Raw genomic sequence first — 15,586 nt, 5'->3', positions numbered from 1 at the left:
TATGTGTGTGTGTGCGTGCGTATATATGCGCGCAAAATGAGTGCGAGAGTATAGCCGACTTTGCGTCGTGCTTTATACCCGATGCACATCGCCTCCTATTCTCCTGTACGTTCGTCTCCCGGCACACCAGCGGGAAACTCAGCTCGTTGTCAGTTTCGATTTTCCAGTCGCGTCGCGTTATGTCGGCCTCGCGTCGACAAGCCGTGGTCGCATTAGCAGAGAAGCCTTGCTAGGATACTCGTGAGAGTATCGGTGGCGGAAATACTTGAGATATCTCTCTCTCTCTCTCTTTTTCTCTCTATCTATCTATATATATATATATATATATATATATATATATATATATATATATATATATATCTTTACTTTTTCGTGAATACAAAACAGGTGGGCGAAAGGAGGCGTATGCGCGCAATCTATAACTTTACATATATACATTTAACTATCGGTGAACAACAGTATATATGTGTATATATATATGTGTCTAATTACTCATGTATACACATGTAATCACAGTTGCGCCGTTACCTTGATCCACGATAATCGTGTAGATGTATAGTGAGGTGAGAGTAGATGAGGTAGATGATAGTTGCGCGATATACACACGTATACACATATATGGGCGCAAACGAGTTTAGAGTCGTTCGTACATCGAGAGGATACACTACCCGATTCGTTCGGCTGATTCTGATGGGAATAGAGTGCACGGACACGATGGACAGGTAGCGACCAATGCAGGTGGTGACCAAGGCAAACTCGTACATATATCTGTGAAAAGGTGAGAAAAACCAATCGCATTTTCCGAGCACGAAGCGGCGTTGGCACACGTATATGCGTTTCCATAACTATAGAAGACAGGGAGGATTCGCTTCCTTCATCCTTCTTTTAGTGTAGGTAAACCTCCTCGTCCCCCGTATCGGAATTGTTGCGGATGCGAATACATCGTGCTCTATCACTACCCGCGCCAATTCAGCCCCAAAATTTGCGACCGGGACGTCGCTAGATTGCGACGTTATCGCTCTTATGAACGATCATATTAAGGATACGAGAGTAGCGCGACAATTCGTTTCCACCATCCTCATGGTTTATTTGCCCTTCGTGCCTCCCCGCCGCTCTAATTTCCCGCCCGCGCCTTCCTTTATCTTCCCCCCTTATATCCTCCCGCCGTCGTTCTTCCGCACGATCAGTTCCGGCCTGTCCGCCGGAGGTAAATCTCCCTCGTACCTGCAGGTGCCTCGCACCACAACCAACACCAATACCAATGCACCATCCTATCCCCAACGACGGCACCTCGATGCGCCAAGATAGTTTTGCTAAATTCGATTTGCTTTCTCATCTCTCTTGGCCATTCTTTTTCGGTTTCCTCGCTCCGCGGCGAGGTGAGGGAGCGAGAGGGATGGGTTAGACCCTCGATTCGAGAAGAAGCAAGAGAGGCCGACAACCATCTATACTTTCTCCGAGGGTTAGAGGGTGTCTGGAGGCTATCAGGCGGGGAGTAATGGCGTTAGCCCATCCCTCGTGCCCCAGAGGCCAACACATCAGTTAGTAACGCGGTCGTATGGCTCGAACGCGCACCATATTCACCACCGCGATATTTCGTCCAATTACGCCGATAATCTGACGCTTCTCTCGAATGACGGATCGTCGGTTCGCCATAAGGCGCCTACCCACATCGATTCATATGATATCGATTAGGCATCAATGTGCGGCAATTTTATAGATTCATAATTGCGGATACGGTGACCCATTTTTAAATGTATTAAAAAAAAATTCGAAATTTTTCCGACAAATGTTTCTGCAAAATATTTTTTTGTAAAAAGTTGTGTTTTTAATATCGTGAAAATATCTTCTTAATGTTTAATTTTATAGCAATAATGTTAGTATGACCCCCTTATTCCTTAATAATCACTTTAAAATCCACTTTAGATTTTTCTATTATACGAGTAAGAAGTCTCCCCTCCTTCCCACAAATTTAATATCCCAACGAGAAGCATTTAAGGACTTGCGAGGAACCTTTAAAGGTTAATAAAAATGTCAGTTCAAAAAAGTTTTAAGCAGCTTAAAATATAACAAATGATAACTTACAAATGATTCGTGTTCTGATGGTTGCAAAATGAATTTTCTAAATAGAAAATAATATAGAAAAATACAAAGTAGATGTTATATTGGAAACGAGGCAGTTTATGTAAATAGATGATGTATGTAATGGCTTGCCATAAATAAAATATTCATAGCTTCTAGATGTTAAGCCTCTCAACACTCATGTGCTATATGCGCGAACATAAAAGTTTATTACTTTTTTAAGATAGCAATATTATAAAACGTTAACTTACATAATTTTAGCTATTATTTCACAAATTCTCTAACTAAATGTTTTAAAAATAATGTGTTTATTATACACATATATTTATTATTCTAATTTCACAAAATCACTATATAAGGTAAATGCTTACAAGCTTTTTCTTCCCTCGGTATCGGGTTTTTCTATTACATTCGTGTTCAACGACTATTTTCCACTTACGATAAAATTGGATAACTTTGTACCTTCGAATGCATTGCGAAATAATAGTTGAATGACAGCGGAAAGAGATGGAATTTTTCGCGATGTGATGCTTATGTTTTTATTAATAAATGATACTAAAGCACACGTGCTTTTATCAGAAGTGACGGCAGAAACCATTGCAATATTCGTGAAATAAACTTGCTTTCAATTAAATTAATCGAAGCTTTTTAGGAAATTATAAAACGCACTTTGTTTATAATATTTTATTGATAATATTGCAAAGTAATATTGCATTTATCTTACTATGCATTATTTTTTTATATTACGATGAAGAAAAGGCGTTAATAGACATAAATAAAATTGTATTTTATACTTTCTTTACTTTCTAGCTATCGCATTAATTTTTATTTTTTTAACATTGCTAATTTTAATGAACATTAGTGCAGATGTATAATAATACGTTCAATAATATAAAATTTTCGTAACAGCGTCAATATCAATATAAATAATAATTGCGATATTGGCATAAAATAAAATATTTGTAAAAGAAAAATTGTGTGTGTATGTGCGTAAAGTCATATAATAAAAAATAATATAAATAAATATAACCAATTAATAGCAATTCTCTTATTTATTCTTTGTCTATTTTATAAGAATTGTATAGAATAATTGTTTCAATTATAATTAATTTTAACAGTAATGCAAAAATGACATAAATAAATATAAAAATAAATATAAAATAAATATAAAATGTAAATTGTTTAGATTTATTGATAAAAGCACGCGCGCATACTTACATACACATACATGTTAATTTGATTTTAATATATTATATAAAAAGTTTCTCTAAAATTAGATGTATTTTTTCGAATTTCTAAATCACGCATCACTTTGGCGGCAGATAATCAGTCGATCAAGTTAGTCAAGCTATTTTTCCATATCAGAACGCGACATCCATATTTATCAGTAACAGTTTATACGGTCAGTTTAGTATGGAATAGTGGTTTACGATCTGACGATCCTCTCCGAACGCCGGCGTGACCTATGCCTGGAGGGCAATGAAAATTTAAATTAGCGTAGAAATTAAATCCGGCCTTTATTGAGAGGAAACCCATCGGAATCTGCAGACAGTTTGACGTCTCGCTTTTCTATATTCCGGCCAACGGACAGAATTGTATTTTTTTATAATTAGTAACCAAGGGGATAATTAGCATAGATCGAGTTAGGCCTAAGGAAGTGCACGTGTTTTTATATGGTTATTTTCACGATATTGGAACGACAAGAATATCTCACATCTGCGCTGTTATCGATTCATTATTTATGTCGGAGTCACGTAATTACCCGCCTTTCACAGCGGATAATTACGTGACAACTAACATAATTAATCAATGAAGTTTTTGCTTATATTTCTTTGCTTAAATTAAAATATATTATACATATTTTATAGAGTTTTTTAATTAATTTTAATATATAAATATTCTTTGCAATAATGAAAATAAATATATTTTGCCTGACTTGCTAAAAACTTGGGATAAAAAGTTATAAATATTTTGAGAAACTCTCAATAAGAAATAAGAGAATTTTATATATGTATTCGTGCAGAAATCGAAGAAACTTTATCACGTAGCATACTCTATATCTCTATATGTATTGATCTCAGCGCCTAGCTGCAAACTGCAGCTGCACTCTTGGACATATTACAGTACAGTTTGGCGATATGCAGTGGTTATATCGCGCACCTGAATAATTGCGTTCTGGCCGGGGTTTATTCGACCAAATTTTGATGTCGGACCAAGAGAGGAATAATTCAATCGTTAAAGCACAATGCTCGTGAATAGATGATACTGGCTTAGATTTTATAGTTATATGTGTTTCCTCGCGTTTAAAAATGTATTTTCTCTACAAATATTCTTATTTGTTTAGAAGTATCTAATTTATATAAGTTTAAGAAGTATATAATTTCTCAAAATATTGCTAAAAATGTGAATAACTTTATTTCTTGGTAAAAGTAAAGCATAAGAAGTGAGTGTATCTAAAAATAAATTTAATTAGTCATCGCGATAATTGATTATAAATATGCAACATAAATATATTTGAGATTGGAAAATTGATAAATATTCCATATTACACAAAATAAACTTAATTATCGCGATATTATCTGTTAGCTAATGGCTAACATATTATAACATATATAATATTCTGTGGTCAAATATATCTTATTGATATTTTATATGCTTTTATTTATCTTTTCATTTTAAGTCATTTTGACAAAAAGTGCACCTTTAAAATAAAAAATAATACAATAGCAATCTTAATAAAACTGCTCGAAAATTGCATGTTATTTGAGATATTTTTTTCAGAATATCGGAATACGTTATTTGTAAAAGACCTGAAGTATTTATAAATTTTTTAAGTTTAGCATTTTATAATATAATAATTGTATTATATTGTCATAAAAATTATAATTTACGACTAATTTGCAAATGTCGTGTATATTTGAACAAGGATATCAATCTGGCATCAAACTTTATACGCTATTTGATCGCGATATCCACCAACATATTTCTCGACAGTGTAATGAAAGCAATGACTATTTTATACCCGGCGTTAATCTCCAAGAATCATCGTTTCTATCTGTTCGATTATTCATATAAATCATAGTAAATTATGATTGGGACTCACCACTTTCGCCATTATAATTTATGTTCTTGCCATCTTCCCTCCGCCACATGACATAAGGCTCCGGATATCCGGTCGCTTTACACGTCAATGTCACGTTAGAAGCTTCACGGACCACCATGTCAGTGCTGGTCTCTTTAGTAATGATCGAGGGTGGTACTGCGACATAAATGTTAGACAAAATTTATTTTTAAAATGGTTACATTTATGCGGATTTGAATGAAAAGAAACTTGTAATAAGTACAAATAACTTTGAGCGCAGATAAAAAGTATATATTTATATATCGGGGAATAAATTATTACTTACCTACAACTTGTACGTAGCCTTGACGACTTTTCATTGGATCCGTATTCACCTGGCACATGTACCATCCGCGATCCACTTCCTGTACGTCCTTTATATGAAGATACCATGAACGATGATCATTGTATGTTAGCGAAATTCGTGGATTCTGAGTAATTACATTCTGATGAATCGACAATATAGTTTGTGTGTCAACGCGCACCCAGGCCACCTAAAACAAACGCCAGAACGCATTTTTTTAATATTAAATTATTGCTGAATATATAGAATAGGCCCAAATGTTCCGGCCACACTTTGAGATTTTATAAGAAATTTAATGTTGAACAAAAGTTTCTATAAACATAAGTCCAAAATGCTTCCTTAAAAAGTTAGCTCCCAAAAATCTCTGAAATCATGGTTATTTTATATATTTTTACAAATATCAGGAAAAGTATGCATTTTTTAATAGAAAATACCGAAATAAAAGTTATACAAAATTAAATTATCTTTCAAATAAAATTAAAATGATTGTAGTACGTTCCATAAGTTTTGAGATAACCAGTTTCAAATGTGCAAAAAAGTGTTTATATATAGTGTATATATATATTTTTTTTTATTGAACTATCTTCTTTTTTCTTTCTACTTAACCCAATAATTGAGCAAGGTTGTATTCTCCAACCATTACAAGAATCTTGAAGAACTAACAGAGACTTAGAACTACTTACTCTTCTTCCTACCACTGACTCTCACACACTTCCGTCGTTGAATTTCCGATATAGGCAAGAGGTTTCTTGAGCATGCAAAACATGTCTGAAGTCTCGCGAATTCTACAGTATAATTTCCAACGCGAGTGCAGCTCGAGTATGTTTCGTGTTTCCAGTACTACGACTGGAGAGTATCGTTCGTAGAAAAGATCAGCTCACTCTCTCGCGAATATTTTAGCTCTAATATATATATATATATATATATATATATATATATATATATATATATCGTATATTATATATTTATATATACACGACTGCGATAAATAATATGCAAAGACATCTTTTTACACTTATTTTATATAAGTATGAATATATTTATACAGCTTAATATTTTTTTATTAACGCACTAAATTTAAATTTTTAAATCCAATGCTTCAAAAATGCTATATAATATAATCTCTCTAAATAAAGATTACATTAAGCTATATCATAAGCTAAAAATTTTTCATCTCGATATAGAAAAATATTTAACGCTTTTCCATAATATAAAAATTTTGCGATTAAATAAAAATGAATAAATATCAGAATCAAAATGCCGTCAAAAGAAAATTTTTGAATACGAAATATGCTTTCTCCTCGGAATGCACGGTGAATACCGGGAGCATGAAAGCTTGTCGAACGACGAGGATATAAATCTTTCAGCTCTCATTAAATTTTCAAGCGACGAATGACGAATACCTTGCAGATTATATTACATATAGGAAAGAACATTCCTGAAATACGCTTAAAGAAAACGTATGAATTTAATTTAACTCGTTTAATAAGAAATGAAGAAATCCACGACACTATGGGCAAGTGGGTGAAGGAAGAAAAATAGAGTTAGTTAGTTCGCAAAATAATATGGAATAATTCATAAACTTCTACTTGATTCTGATCACCATCTTGAAAAAGAAGGAACGTGTTATTAGCTTACGCTTCCTTTGCCTTGCGAATTATATTGTATCCAGTAAGTGTTGTCGCTACTCAGCAGAACGAATTGTATCCCATTGTTACGTCATCTCAATTAACTGAAGGAAAATGAAGCAATTATGCAAGGCCTTTGATAACGGTACGTAAACTAGGACCGTCCAATTCGCAGTCTACGGACCATAAACGCCGTAGGGATTTCAGCAGATATTATCTTCGTTTAATTTGTGCAAGCGCTTCTCTAAAAACGAAACGGCAAGAAAACTTTGAATTTTACTCGATGGCAATTTGCACGGAAATACTATCTTCGCGATGACGTTTCTATTTTTATATATTGTAGTCATATTTGTATGTTAATGTGCAACAAATAAGACGCATTAGTCTTTATATGAGATATCTGCTAATAGTAGCAGATTTTTTTTCCTATTCCATATCTATAATATTTTTATCTGCGCTTTCATTTTGTGCATAATATGAATTACAAAACATAATAATGCAAAGAAAAAAAAAATAGAATTTAAAAGAATGAAAATTGATATTTTTTTACATCCATAGTATATATATATATAAATACGTGACCTCAATTTTTGTGAATGTCTCAATCGATGGATCAAATTCAACTCAGCGAGAATACGAATAATTATATGATAACGTTCTATATGAAATTCAACACGTACTCAACGAAAACGAAGAAATAATTTCACATTTCAGATCTATCACTTTATAATATCACAAAAGCTTTTTTATTAAGTTTTTGAATAATTGAAATCAACGAATATGTAGCGCAAAGATAATATGGATAATTGCGCGATAACAATATCTCGATGACATTTGGCATACATGAAATAATAAAGACAAAGAAATGAATTAATTTGCAGTACCTTATAATGTCGTAGGTTATCCACTACGCAAGCAAGCAGAGCATCACGTCCCACGCTTACTGTCACATTTTGAATTTCCTCGGCAAATCGGGGTAAATCGGCGTCTGTAACAATAATGTAGAGATTTTTTGTAAAATAACCAAGTAGAGAGTAAATTATTAAATCAATTAAAACATAATATTTAATTTTTTTATTTGTATATCTATTTTTTAAATCATTAATTTCATTTAATATAAAACATTATGTTATCAATTTTGCCAGGTAAAGATATGTGTGTCACGTGCAAGGATTAGAGACATATTTTCAGAGAAAAAAATCTAATTTTTAAAAGTCTTAAATTGCCTCCGTAGTAAATAACAAATTTAATCGAAGCAAGTGATTTGCTGTTTTTTTCCAGAAATTATATCGCGTAGTATATACGCGTATATGTAGAAATAAAAAATATTTTTAATCAAAAAATCACCGTAGTTCTGGTTACATTAGTGTCAGTATCTGTTTATCATAATTTGTTAAATTACTGTTGCCCTTCGGCTATTATAAACATTAATTTTTCTCTAAAACAAAATTCAGCATAAATTAATTAGTAAATAAGCTTCTATTATTCATTTACATTTTTTATTTACATTTGCATTACTTTGCGTGGAAACAGTTAATATTCATTGCTGAATAATTGTGTAATTGCGAGATGAAACATTAGTTATGAAAAGACCTAAAGAGATATTATTGAAACAAATAAATAATAATTCTTTTTAATTTTTGTGGCTTATTTTTCATAAAATTAGTGTAATTTTTAAATAATAATTGTTATTATTATTTATTTTACAGATTAGTCTTTGACAATTCCCCAATTATACAAAATTTATCAAAATTTTATTTAAGATGCTTACCTAACTAATTTTATATTATTACTAATATATTATATATTATCCGTATTAGACTCACAGATGCAATTTTATTAAAAAGAAATGGGTACATTTACAATATTACAACATCAATAATCATTCACATGATACCGCTCATGTTAATAAATGTTCCTTTCTGCTACGCGCCGTGCGTCTGATCAAGATAAATCTGTCGCAAGCTAAGCACTTGATTAATCATTTCGACTATTATTCACTTACGTATGTTTGATGCTGGCACGCCTGCACGTATGCCTAGACAATACATCGTCCGACCTGATTGCGGAGTTATTATCATTAAAGTAATACAACGAGTTGAGAATTCAGGCCGGTCTCCCTTAAAAGCTTTTATCTTCGTTAATGTCTTTACGATGTCCCGAGCATCTGAATTATTTATGGGCACAAAGAACTCGCGGAGAACAGGAAACAGAAGGATAGAGGGGAGAAAGCAAAATCAGGGGAGGGGAGGGGAAGACAAAATATCGTAAAAGGAAGAGAGCGAAAGATAGAACAGGGAGACAAGCTTCGAGATAAGTTTGAGTTACTTTTAAGTCTTTTAAGCGCGACAGCTCGGATACAGGACAGCGTTAATTACGCCCCCAAGTGCTTTATTATAAAACACTTCGCAGTGTTAATTGTCGCGCCTACGGCGACAGAGGATGAAAAAACGAGTAACGCGCTTGGAGCAACTCGAAATTCATTGCTGCAGTAAAATGTCAGAATAAATGGTTTTGTAAATTCCATTTTCCCTCCCCTCTCTATCTCTCTCTCCCTCTCTCCCTCTCTCTCTCTCTCTCTCTCTCTCGTTTTCTTTGCTAAAGTTAAGATGAGAATTATACTGCGCACATCGGAAAGATGAGATTGAAAACTTTTAATATGGTCGAAAATCTTTCCGTCTTGGATCATTATTGAGAGATATTTTTCTCAGTTGGATGAATAATTAGACACTTAAATTTTGTTCTGAATCTCTTTAATGCTAAATAAGTAAGTTTGTTATCTCGTTTTTTTGATTGGCGAGAGAATGTGTAACTTCTCTTAACTATAATAAGTTAAATTTCATACGTTTATTAATGAGATACGCCATCGTCATAATGCCGATGGCCGTCACAGCATTCAACGTGTTAATGATAATGAGAGGGAGAATCGAGTGAAACTGCTGGAATTCGCAGGCACGTCCTTCGAAAGTCGTTATCAAACTGATTAACAAGCTTTGATTAAGGTAAACCCATGTGTCGGTATATAGCATGGAGCGCTTAATAACATGACTCAGCTCCGCATGAGAAAGACACAATACATTACATACTAGATATATCGTGAATTTCGTGCATAACAGTCCGCAGTTAATGAATATGAATTTCTGCCACTGCACGTACCTGCGAACAGCTTTGGAATAGGTATTTAATAGGAGCACGCGCATTATATAAATGGAAATAACGATAATTATACGATGCGTAAGAGCTCTAAAAGATGTAAGAGATATTTATTATCTCGTGTGAATTTAAAATACTTTAATAATCAAATAAATTTAAAGCACGAAATGTCTAATGAGACGCAAATTATCTAGCGTATTTATTTTACTAACAATAAGAGAGGAGAGATATACATACACATATATTATGCGAGATTACACACAAATATTTACATATCTTGAGTATATTTCCCTAGAACGGAGAGACCAAACAGATTAGACTTGAAAATCCTATCAGCGATAACTACGATAAGGAAGGTCGCTTTTAATCCGCGATGTTCACGTCTCATCTCTTGCTCGACATTATCGTACATATCGCAGGGGAAATCGTGTCTTCGTATTTCGAGAGTTGCGACTCAAAGGCGGTCTTATTTTCTCGTTAAAGAACGATTTAACGAGAAACGAAATTAAGGGTCGCGCTTCTTGCCTCAGAGGCAAGCCCCTGCGTCTGTCTATCCACTTTTCCACGGCGCGCGCTTCGGTATTTTCTTAGCACACTTCATCACCTTTAACCGCGTCGGAAACCGCAATGGCATTGGCAGCAGACTTTGGCGCCAAAGGTGATTCAATGGTTTCTCATTAAGTTTCCGTCTTACTTTGTCTGCTTCCTTTGCTTTTTGTTGTTTTCATTGCCGTAGTTTATGCAATAATCATTACTCTGTGACAGACACAAAGAAATTACGGATTTCGTATAACACGTGGAAATCCTTCATTATCCATCTTGTCCGTAACAGATAAATTAGATTAGATTCTTGCATTATATTAAACATTAATTTATTATATTGCAATGAGTAATGTATTTTTATCCTAATATTGCACACACACACATAGCTGAATTTCAAGAAAAATTCTTCACTTTTACAAACTTTGTTACGCGTTTGTTATCTTGTTACGCGATTTTTTAATAACATTCAAAATTATTTAATTTGTATCAAAAATTTTTAATTTACATATATATATATATATATATATATATATATATATATATAAATTAAAAAAAAATATATATATGCAAATTATCTTAATTTTTCAAATTATATAATCCCGAAAAGTTTGATTATTCAAATAAAAAAAAGAACGTTGCGTTATTATTTATATATACATACGATATACGTTCATATATCTTTCAACGCATATAGTTTAACAAAAATGATATTTGCAGTAAACTAAAAATTATATAAGCACAATTACGTTTATATTATTGCATAATACTACAGTTTGATTTACGTTTTTTCTCGCGTGAAAAATCGCGCACGCGGCTCGCGACATTTATATGTAGAGTGTGACACAAATATTCTGTTATATCATACACGCGTTATGCAACGGGATTCTATCACGGGATAGCGATTGCGCGAATAGGTATGATAACTTTTATTGTGCAAACTATCATAAATTTCCGCAAAATTTCATTTCCAAACTACACTCTCACTTCTCGACCGTGTCGGTCTGTATCTGCATTTTGCAGCGAACTGCGACGCGGCGAATCGCGGGTGAATCGAGCAACGAGAGCAAAACTATTTGGTCGAGGCGTGCGGGAAGAAGTTAACAGTTTGGACCGGCCATTTCCGCTAGGTATTTCGATCAAGCAAGATCTTACGCGAGATTGCCGATTGTTCTATGCGCTATTTCAGACGGTTGTCGTGGGCGGGGGGGGGGCGAGAACTTCCATCCTCCTTCCACCCGTTGAGAATGCGCGACATTCGAGAAACAGTTAAGGCTACATGACGTTCGTACGGCCCTACCTATCCGATGGAAAGCTCCTCTCAATAGGGAATAATAAACTTTTACTGCAAACTATTTCAATGAAATTCACGCTGGATGTAGGTTTTCTATAACGGTAAAGAGGATGCGACGACAAAACGGTGCTATAACTGTCTCCGATTTGATGAAAATTTTATTGCGACAAAATTGTTGTAGAAGTCATTGAGAGAAATTATAATTAAAGTTGTTCGTAATGTAACACAAATTATTTTAATGATTAGAAAATTTATAAAATTACATCAGATATTTGTTTTTTTATTTGCATTTTATATGTGAAATGAAGCGTAAGCGTTTTTAAATAAAAATTTAGCAACACGCAATATCGTTAACAGAATTTTTTTTTTTTTTTAAATATGAATACAAATATTTGATAAAAGTGTGATACAAATATAAACATTCACACCGATATTGCGAATCGATTTGTTCGCGCGCTTTGGCAAGTCTTTCAGATAAGAAAATCTTCGGGCAAGTCGAACAGTTCGAACATGAAACTCGTAAGGATTTACCTGAAATGAAGTTAGACTTTATTAGTTTACTGAAGTAAACGGAAAAGGACTTGTGCGAAACGTGCTCAATAATCCGTGCCACGAGATTATCCGAGAGCTGGCAGCGTTTCTTTCGACGTGCTTTTACCTTCGCAGCTTCGCGCGGAAATCACGATGGAATTTTAACAAGTTACAGCTCGTGCTCGGGTAGCTTGCTCGGAAAATGCACAAAGACTTATGAAAGTCATGAGTTTCCTCTCGGAGTAAGCATTGTCGTTCTTCCGCCACGACAAGTATTATGTACCAAGAGGTAAACATGAGATGTGAACATATCTGTATTAAACATAGATATCAATGAAAAAATTCTTGTACAAATATTGATAAAAATCTAAATTGCTACTTTAGCGAATTTACGCTTGAAAAATTGATATGAGGAGTAATTGACTTTTAATTACATCAATACAACGACAGAATTGCATCTCAGAGTTTGCAAGTTTTCGAGATTTTCTCTTTGCTTTTCCTTGACTAATAAACTCCTTTCTCTCAGACATTTGTAAATTGAAATATCGACCGTAATTATAACGTTTTAAAAGCAAGAATAAAAATTGCATAAACGAAGAGAAGATAGAGATAAAAAAACCAATATGCATAAGAAGAAAAATGTCATTAATTTTCTTTCTTATATTTTTTTAATCTAAAATCTAATGGTACGTATTAAAATATTAATAAGTCTTATAAATTAAGATATTCTTATAAATTTTTTTTGTTTCTATTTATCGCAGAGAAAAGTTTCAGTTGTCCACTTCAACGACGCGATATTAGTTATCTCTTCGCGATTTCTATATTTCTGCAGAATCATTGTAAGCAGTCTGGGTTTCGAAGTCGTCATATTTCAGGATTTAATCCTACAGAAAATATATTAGCGCTGCAACGTCGAGCAATAAATCAGGCAATAAAGGAAAGCTCAACGAAGAAAAGAGGTTGGATAAAAAGAAAATAACAGAACGGAGAAAGTGATCTTCATTATTTTTAAAAGCACTCCAGAGGCACGGTTGGAACCGCTAAGGGTGCCATGTGACATATATATATATATATATATATATATATATATATATATATATATGCCTTTGGAGGCATCGCGGAAAGGCTGCGACAAAAAATACGCGGCCAATATTTCTAATATTCTTGCTCCGATTCTGTCATCCCTCGCGCTGGTAGATTCACTTTGCGCTCGGAAAAGGAGAAAACGACCAGTGGGGCCAATCGAGGCTGGACCGAAGCTGGAAAGTTTTGCATAAAATTAACGTAGGAAAAATTACTGCTATTACCGGCGGTCTCACCCGTACGTGCACGGTACGGTAAGTCGGACGCAAGTGGTAAGAGCGAGGATCGTGGCGGACCGAGGAGGGGGTGAGAGAAGGCGAGCGGTCGGGCTATAATTATAAATGTGGCCGTGACTAATTCAATTTTCCCCATCTGGTAGCGATTTGCAGGGGTAGAATAACTATGGGAAACGCTAGACTACGATGAGAACGGCGATGCGCTGGATAATAGCCGCAGGAAGTGCCGTCTGGTAACACAGTAAGATAGGTAATAGAGGTAAGAGAAAAGACGAAGGCACCGGTAGCGCCTTCCACAGGAATAACGCAGTCGGCTGAGTAAATAAGTTCCGTTTAAATGTAATATCCCGTTGAATTGTGTGCCTCAGGGTTACCGCCATCGTCGTCCTCGAAATCCGATACGCATATACTTGGCAGGTCGATACAGCGCCGGTTATTTAAGGTTTACTAACTATTCACTCGCAGTATCATCCCTTTCGTCTCGTTCTCTCTCTCTCTCTCTCTCTCTCTCTCTCTCTCTCTCTCTCTTTCTCTCTCTGCTTCCCTCTATTTCTCTCTCATTTTCAGACCGTTGTCAGAAATTTCGACAGGCGGAATACCGTGGAAACGGGAGACACCGTTTGTCGCAACGATAAAGAAACGAGAACTTTATTCCCGGATCTCACGCGTCTCTCTTACGTTCGTTGACTCGTCGTATTTTATTCGTGACGCTTCTCTCGCCTCTCTAGTGCGTATCCCAAAATGACGCTGTGCCTCGTGCATATTCTGTGGCAATGCAAAGCCGCGAGCTACGCGACGAGAAGGAAATTATTTTATTTCGCACTTCGAAATATCACCCTGCGCGGACTCATTCATATTCATGCCCGCGCCTGAGCACTTCGTCTCCGAAATGTGCCGTGCCGGTGGTCGTGCCGGTTAGTTTAAGATTCAAGCACGATCTTCTTATTCGGCCTAACTCCGTCCCTTATTCCCTTATCGCCTTTGATTTTGTCTCTTAACGAGGACAAATATTACTTGCAATATGGTATATGTCCGATTCGCACAAATTTAGAAATATTCAAATTTTCTGTCGCTTTTTCGTAACAATACAATATAAATTATTATTACAAAATAAACAAATAAAATTGTTGCTTCTCTATTTTTACGTATCAATTTATATCATTGCAATATAATTTCATTCTCGTCAATTTTAAAGATTATTAAATTGTAAGAAATATAAAATATTGTTTTTTTAATACGATTAAAGGAACAAGCATCGAAAAGATTCTTTGATAATAAGCTAAAAAAATATTATATTATTAATATTAATTACTTTTAACAAACATATGCACATAAAATCAGTGTCATCGTTTACAATCGTTATAATTAAAATCGTATCTGCTAACTTTGTTTACATTATCATTCACACATTACGAAATAACAATTGGTTCATCTCCGCAAATTACAATCGGATCTCATTCACCTCTTATTCAGAATGCGAGGTCTAGTTACAAATCTGATTGTCTCGCGACGAGCAAACTCTATACAAATAATGCTATCTCCTTGGTTTATCTAAACAACCCCAACTTCCCACATTACCCGCTTAACGCAAGCGACTCGGTTGATTAGGGTGCA

At 34.5% G+C, this 15,586-nt stretch overlaps 1 protein-coding gene across 6 annotated transcripts in view; it reads right to left on the bottom strand.

The window, feature by feature from the left end:
- Positions 1-15,586, bottom strand: part of LOC126857589 (lachesin) — a 155,252-nt gene that overhangs the window by 16,393 nt on the left and 123,273 nt on the right. For all 6 annotated transcript variants that reach the window (XM_050607200.1, XM_050607203.1, XM_050607199.1 and 3 more), the window contains 3 exons: positions 8,020-8,123; positions 5,490-5,697; positions 5,186-5,341 (listed from right to left, as the gene is read on the bottom strand). In XM_050607200.1, the coding sequence (XP_050463157.1) occupies positions 5,186-5,341; positions 5,490-5,697; positions 8,020-8,123 (468 nt within the window). The remainder of the gene's footprint in view (positions 1-5,185; positions 5,342-5,489; positions 5,698-8,019; positions 8,124-15,586) is intronic.

This window comes from Cataglyphis hispanica, chromosome 22 (assembly GCF_021464435.1).
Source record: "Cataglyphis hispanica isolate Lineage 1 chromosome 22, ULB_Chis1_1.0, whole genome shotgun sequence".
NCBI lineage: Eukaryota > Metazoa > Arthropoda > Insecta > Hymenoptera > Formicidae > Cataglyphis > Cataglyphis hispanica.
This window is presented reverse-complemented; position numbering and strand designations above follow the sequence as displayed.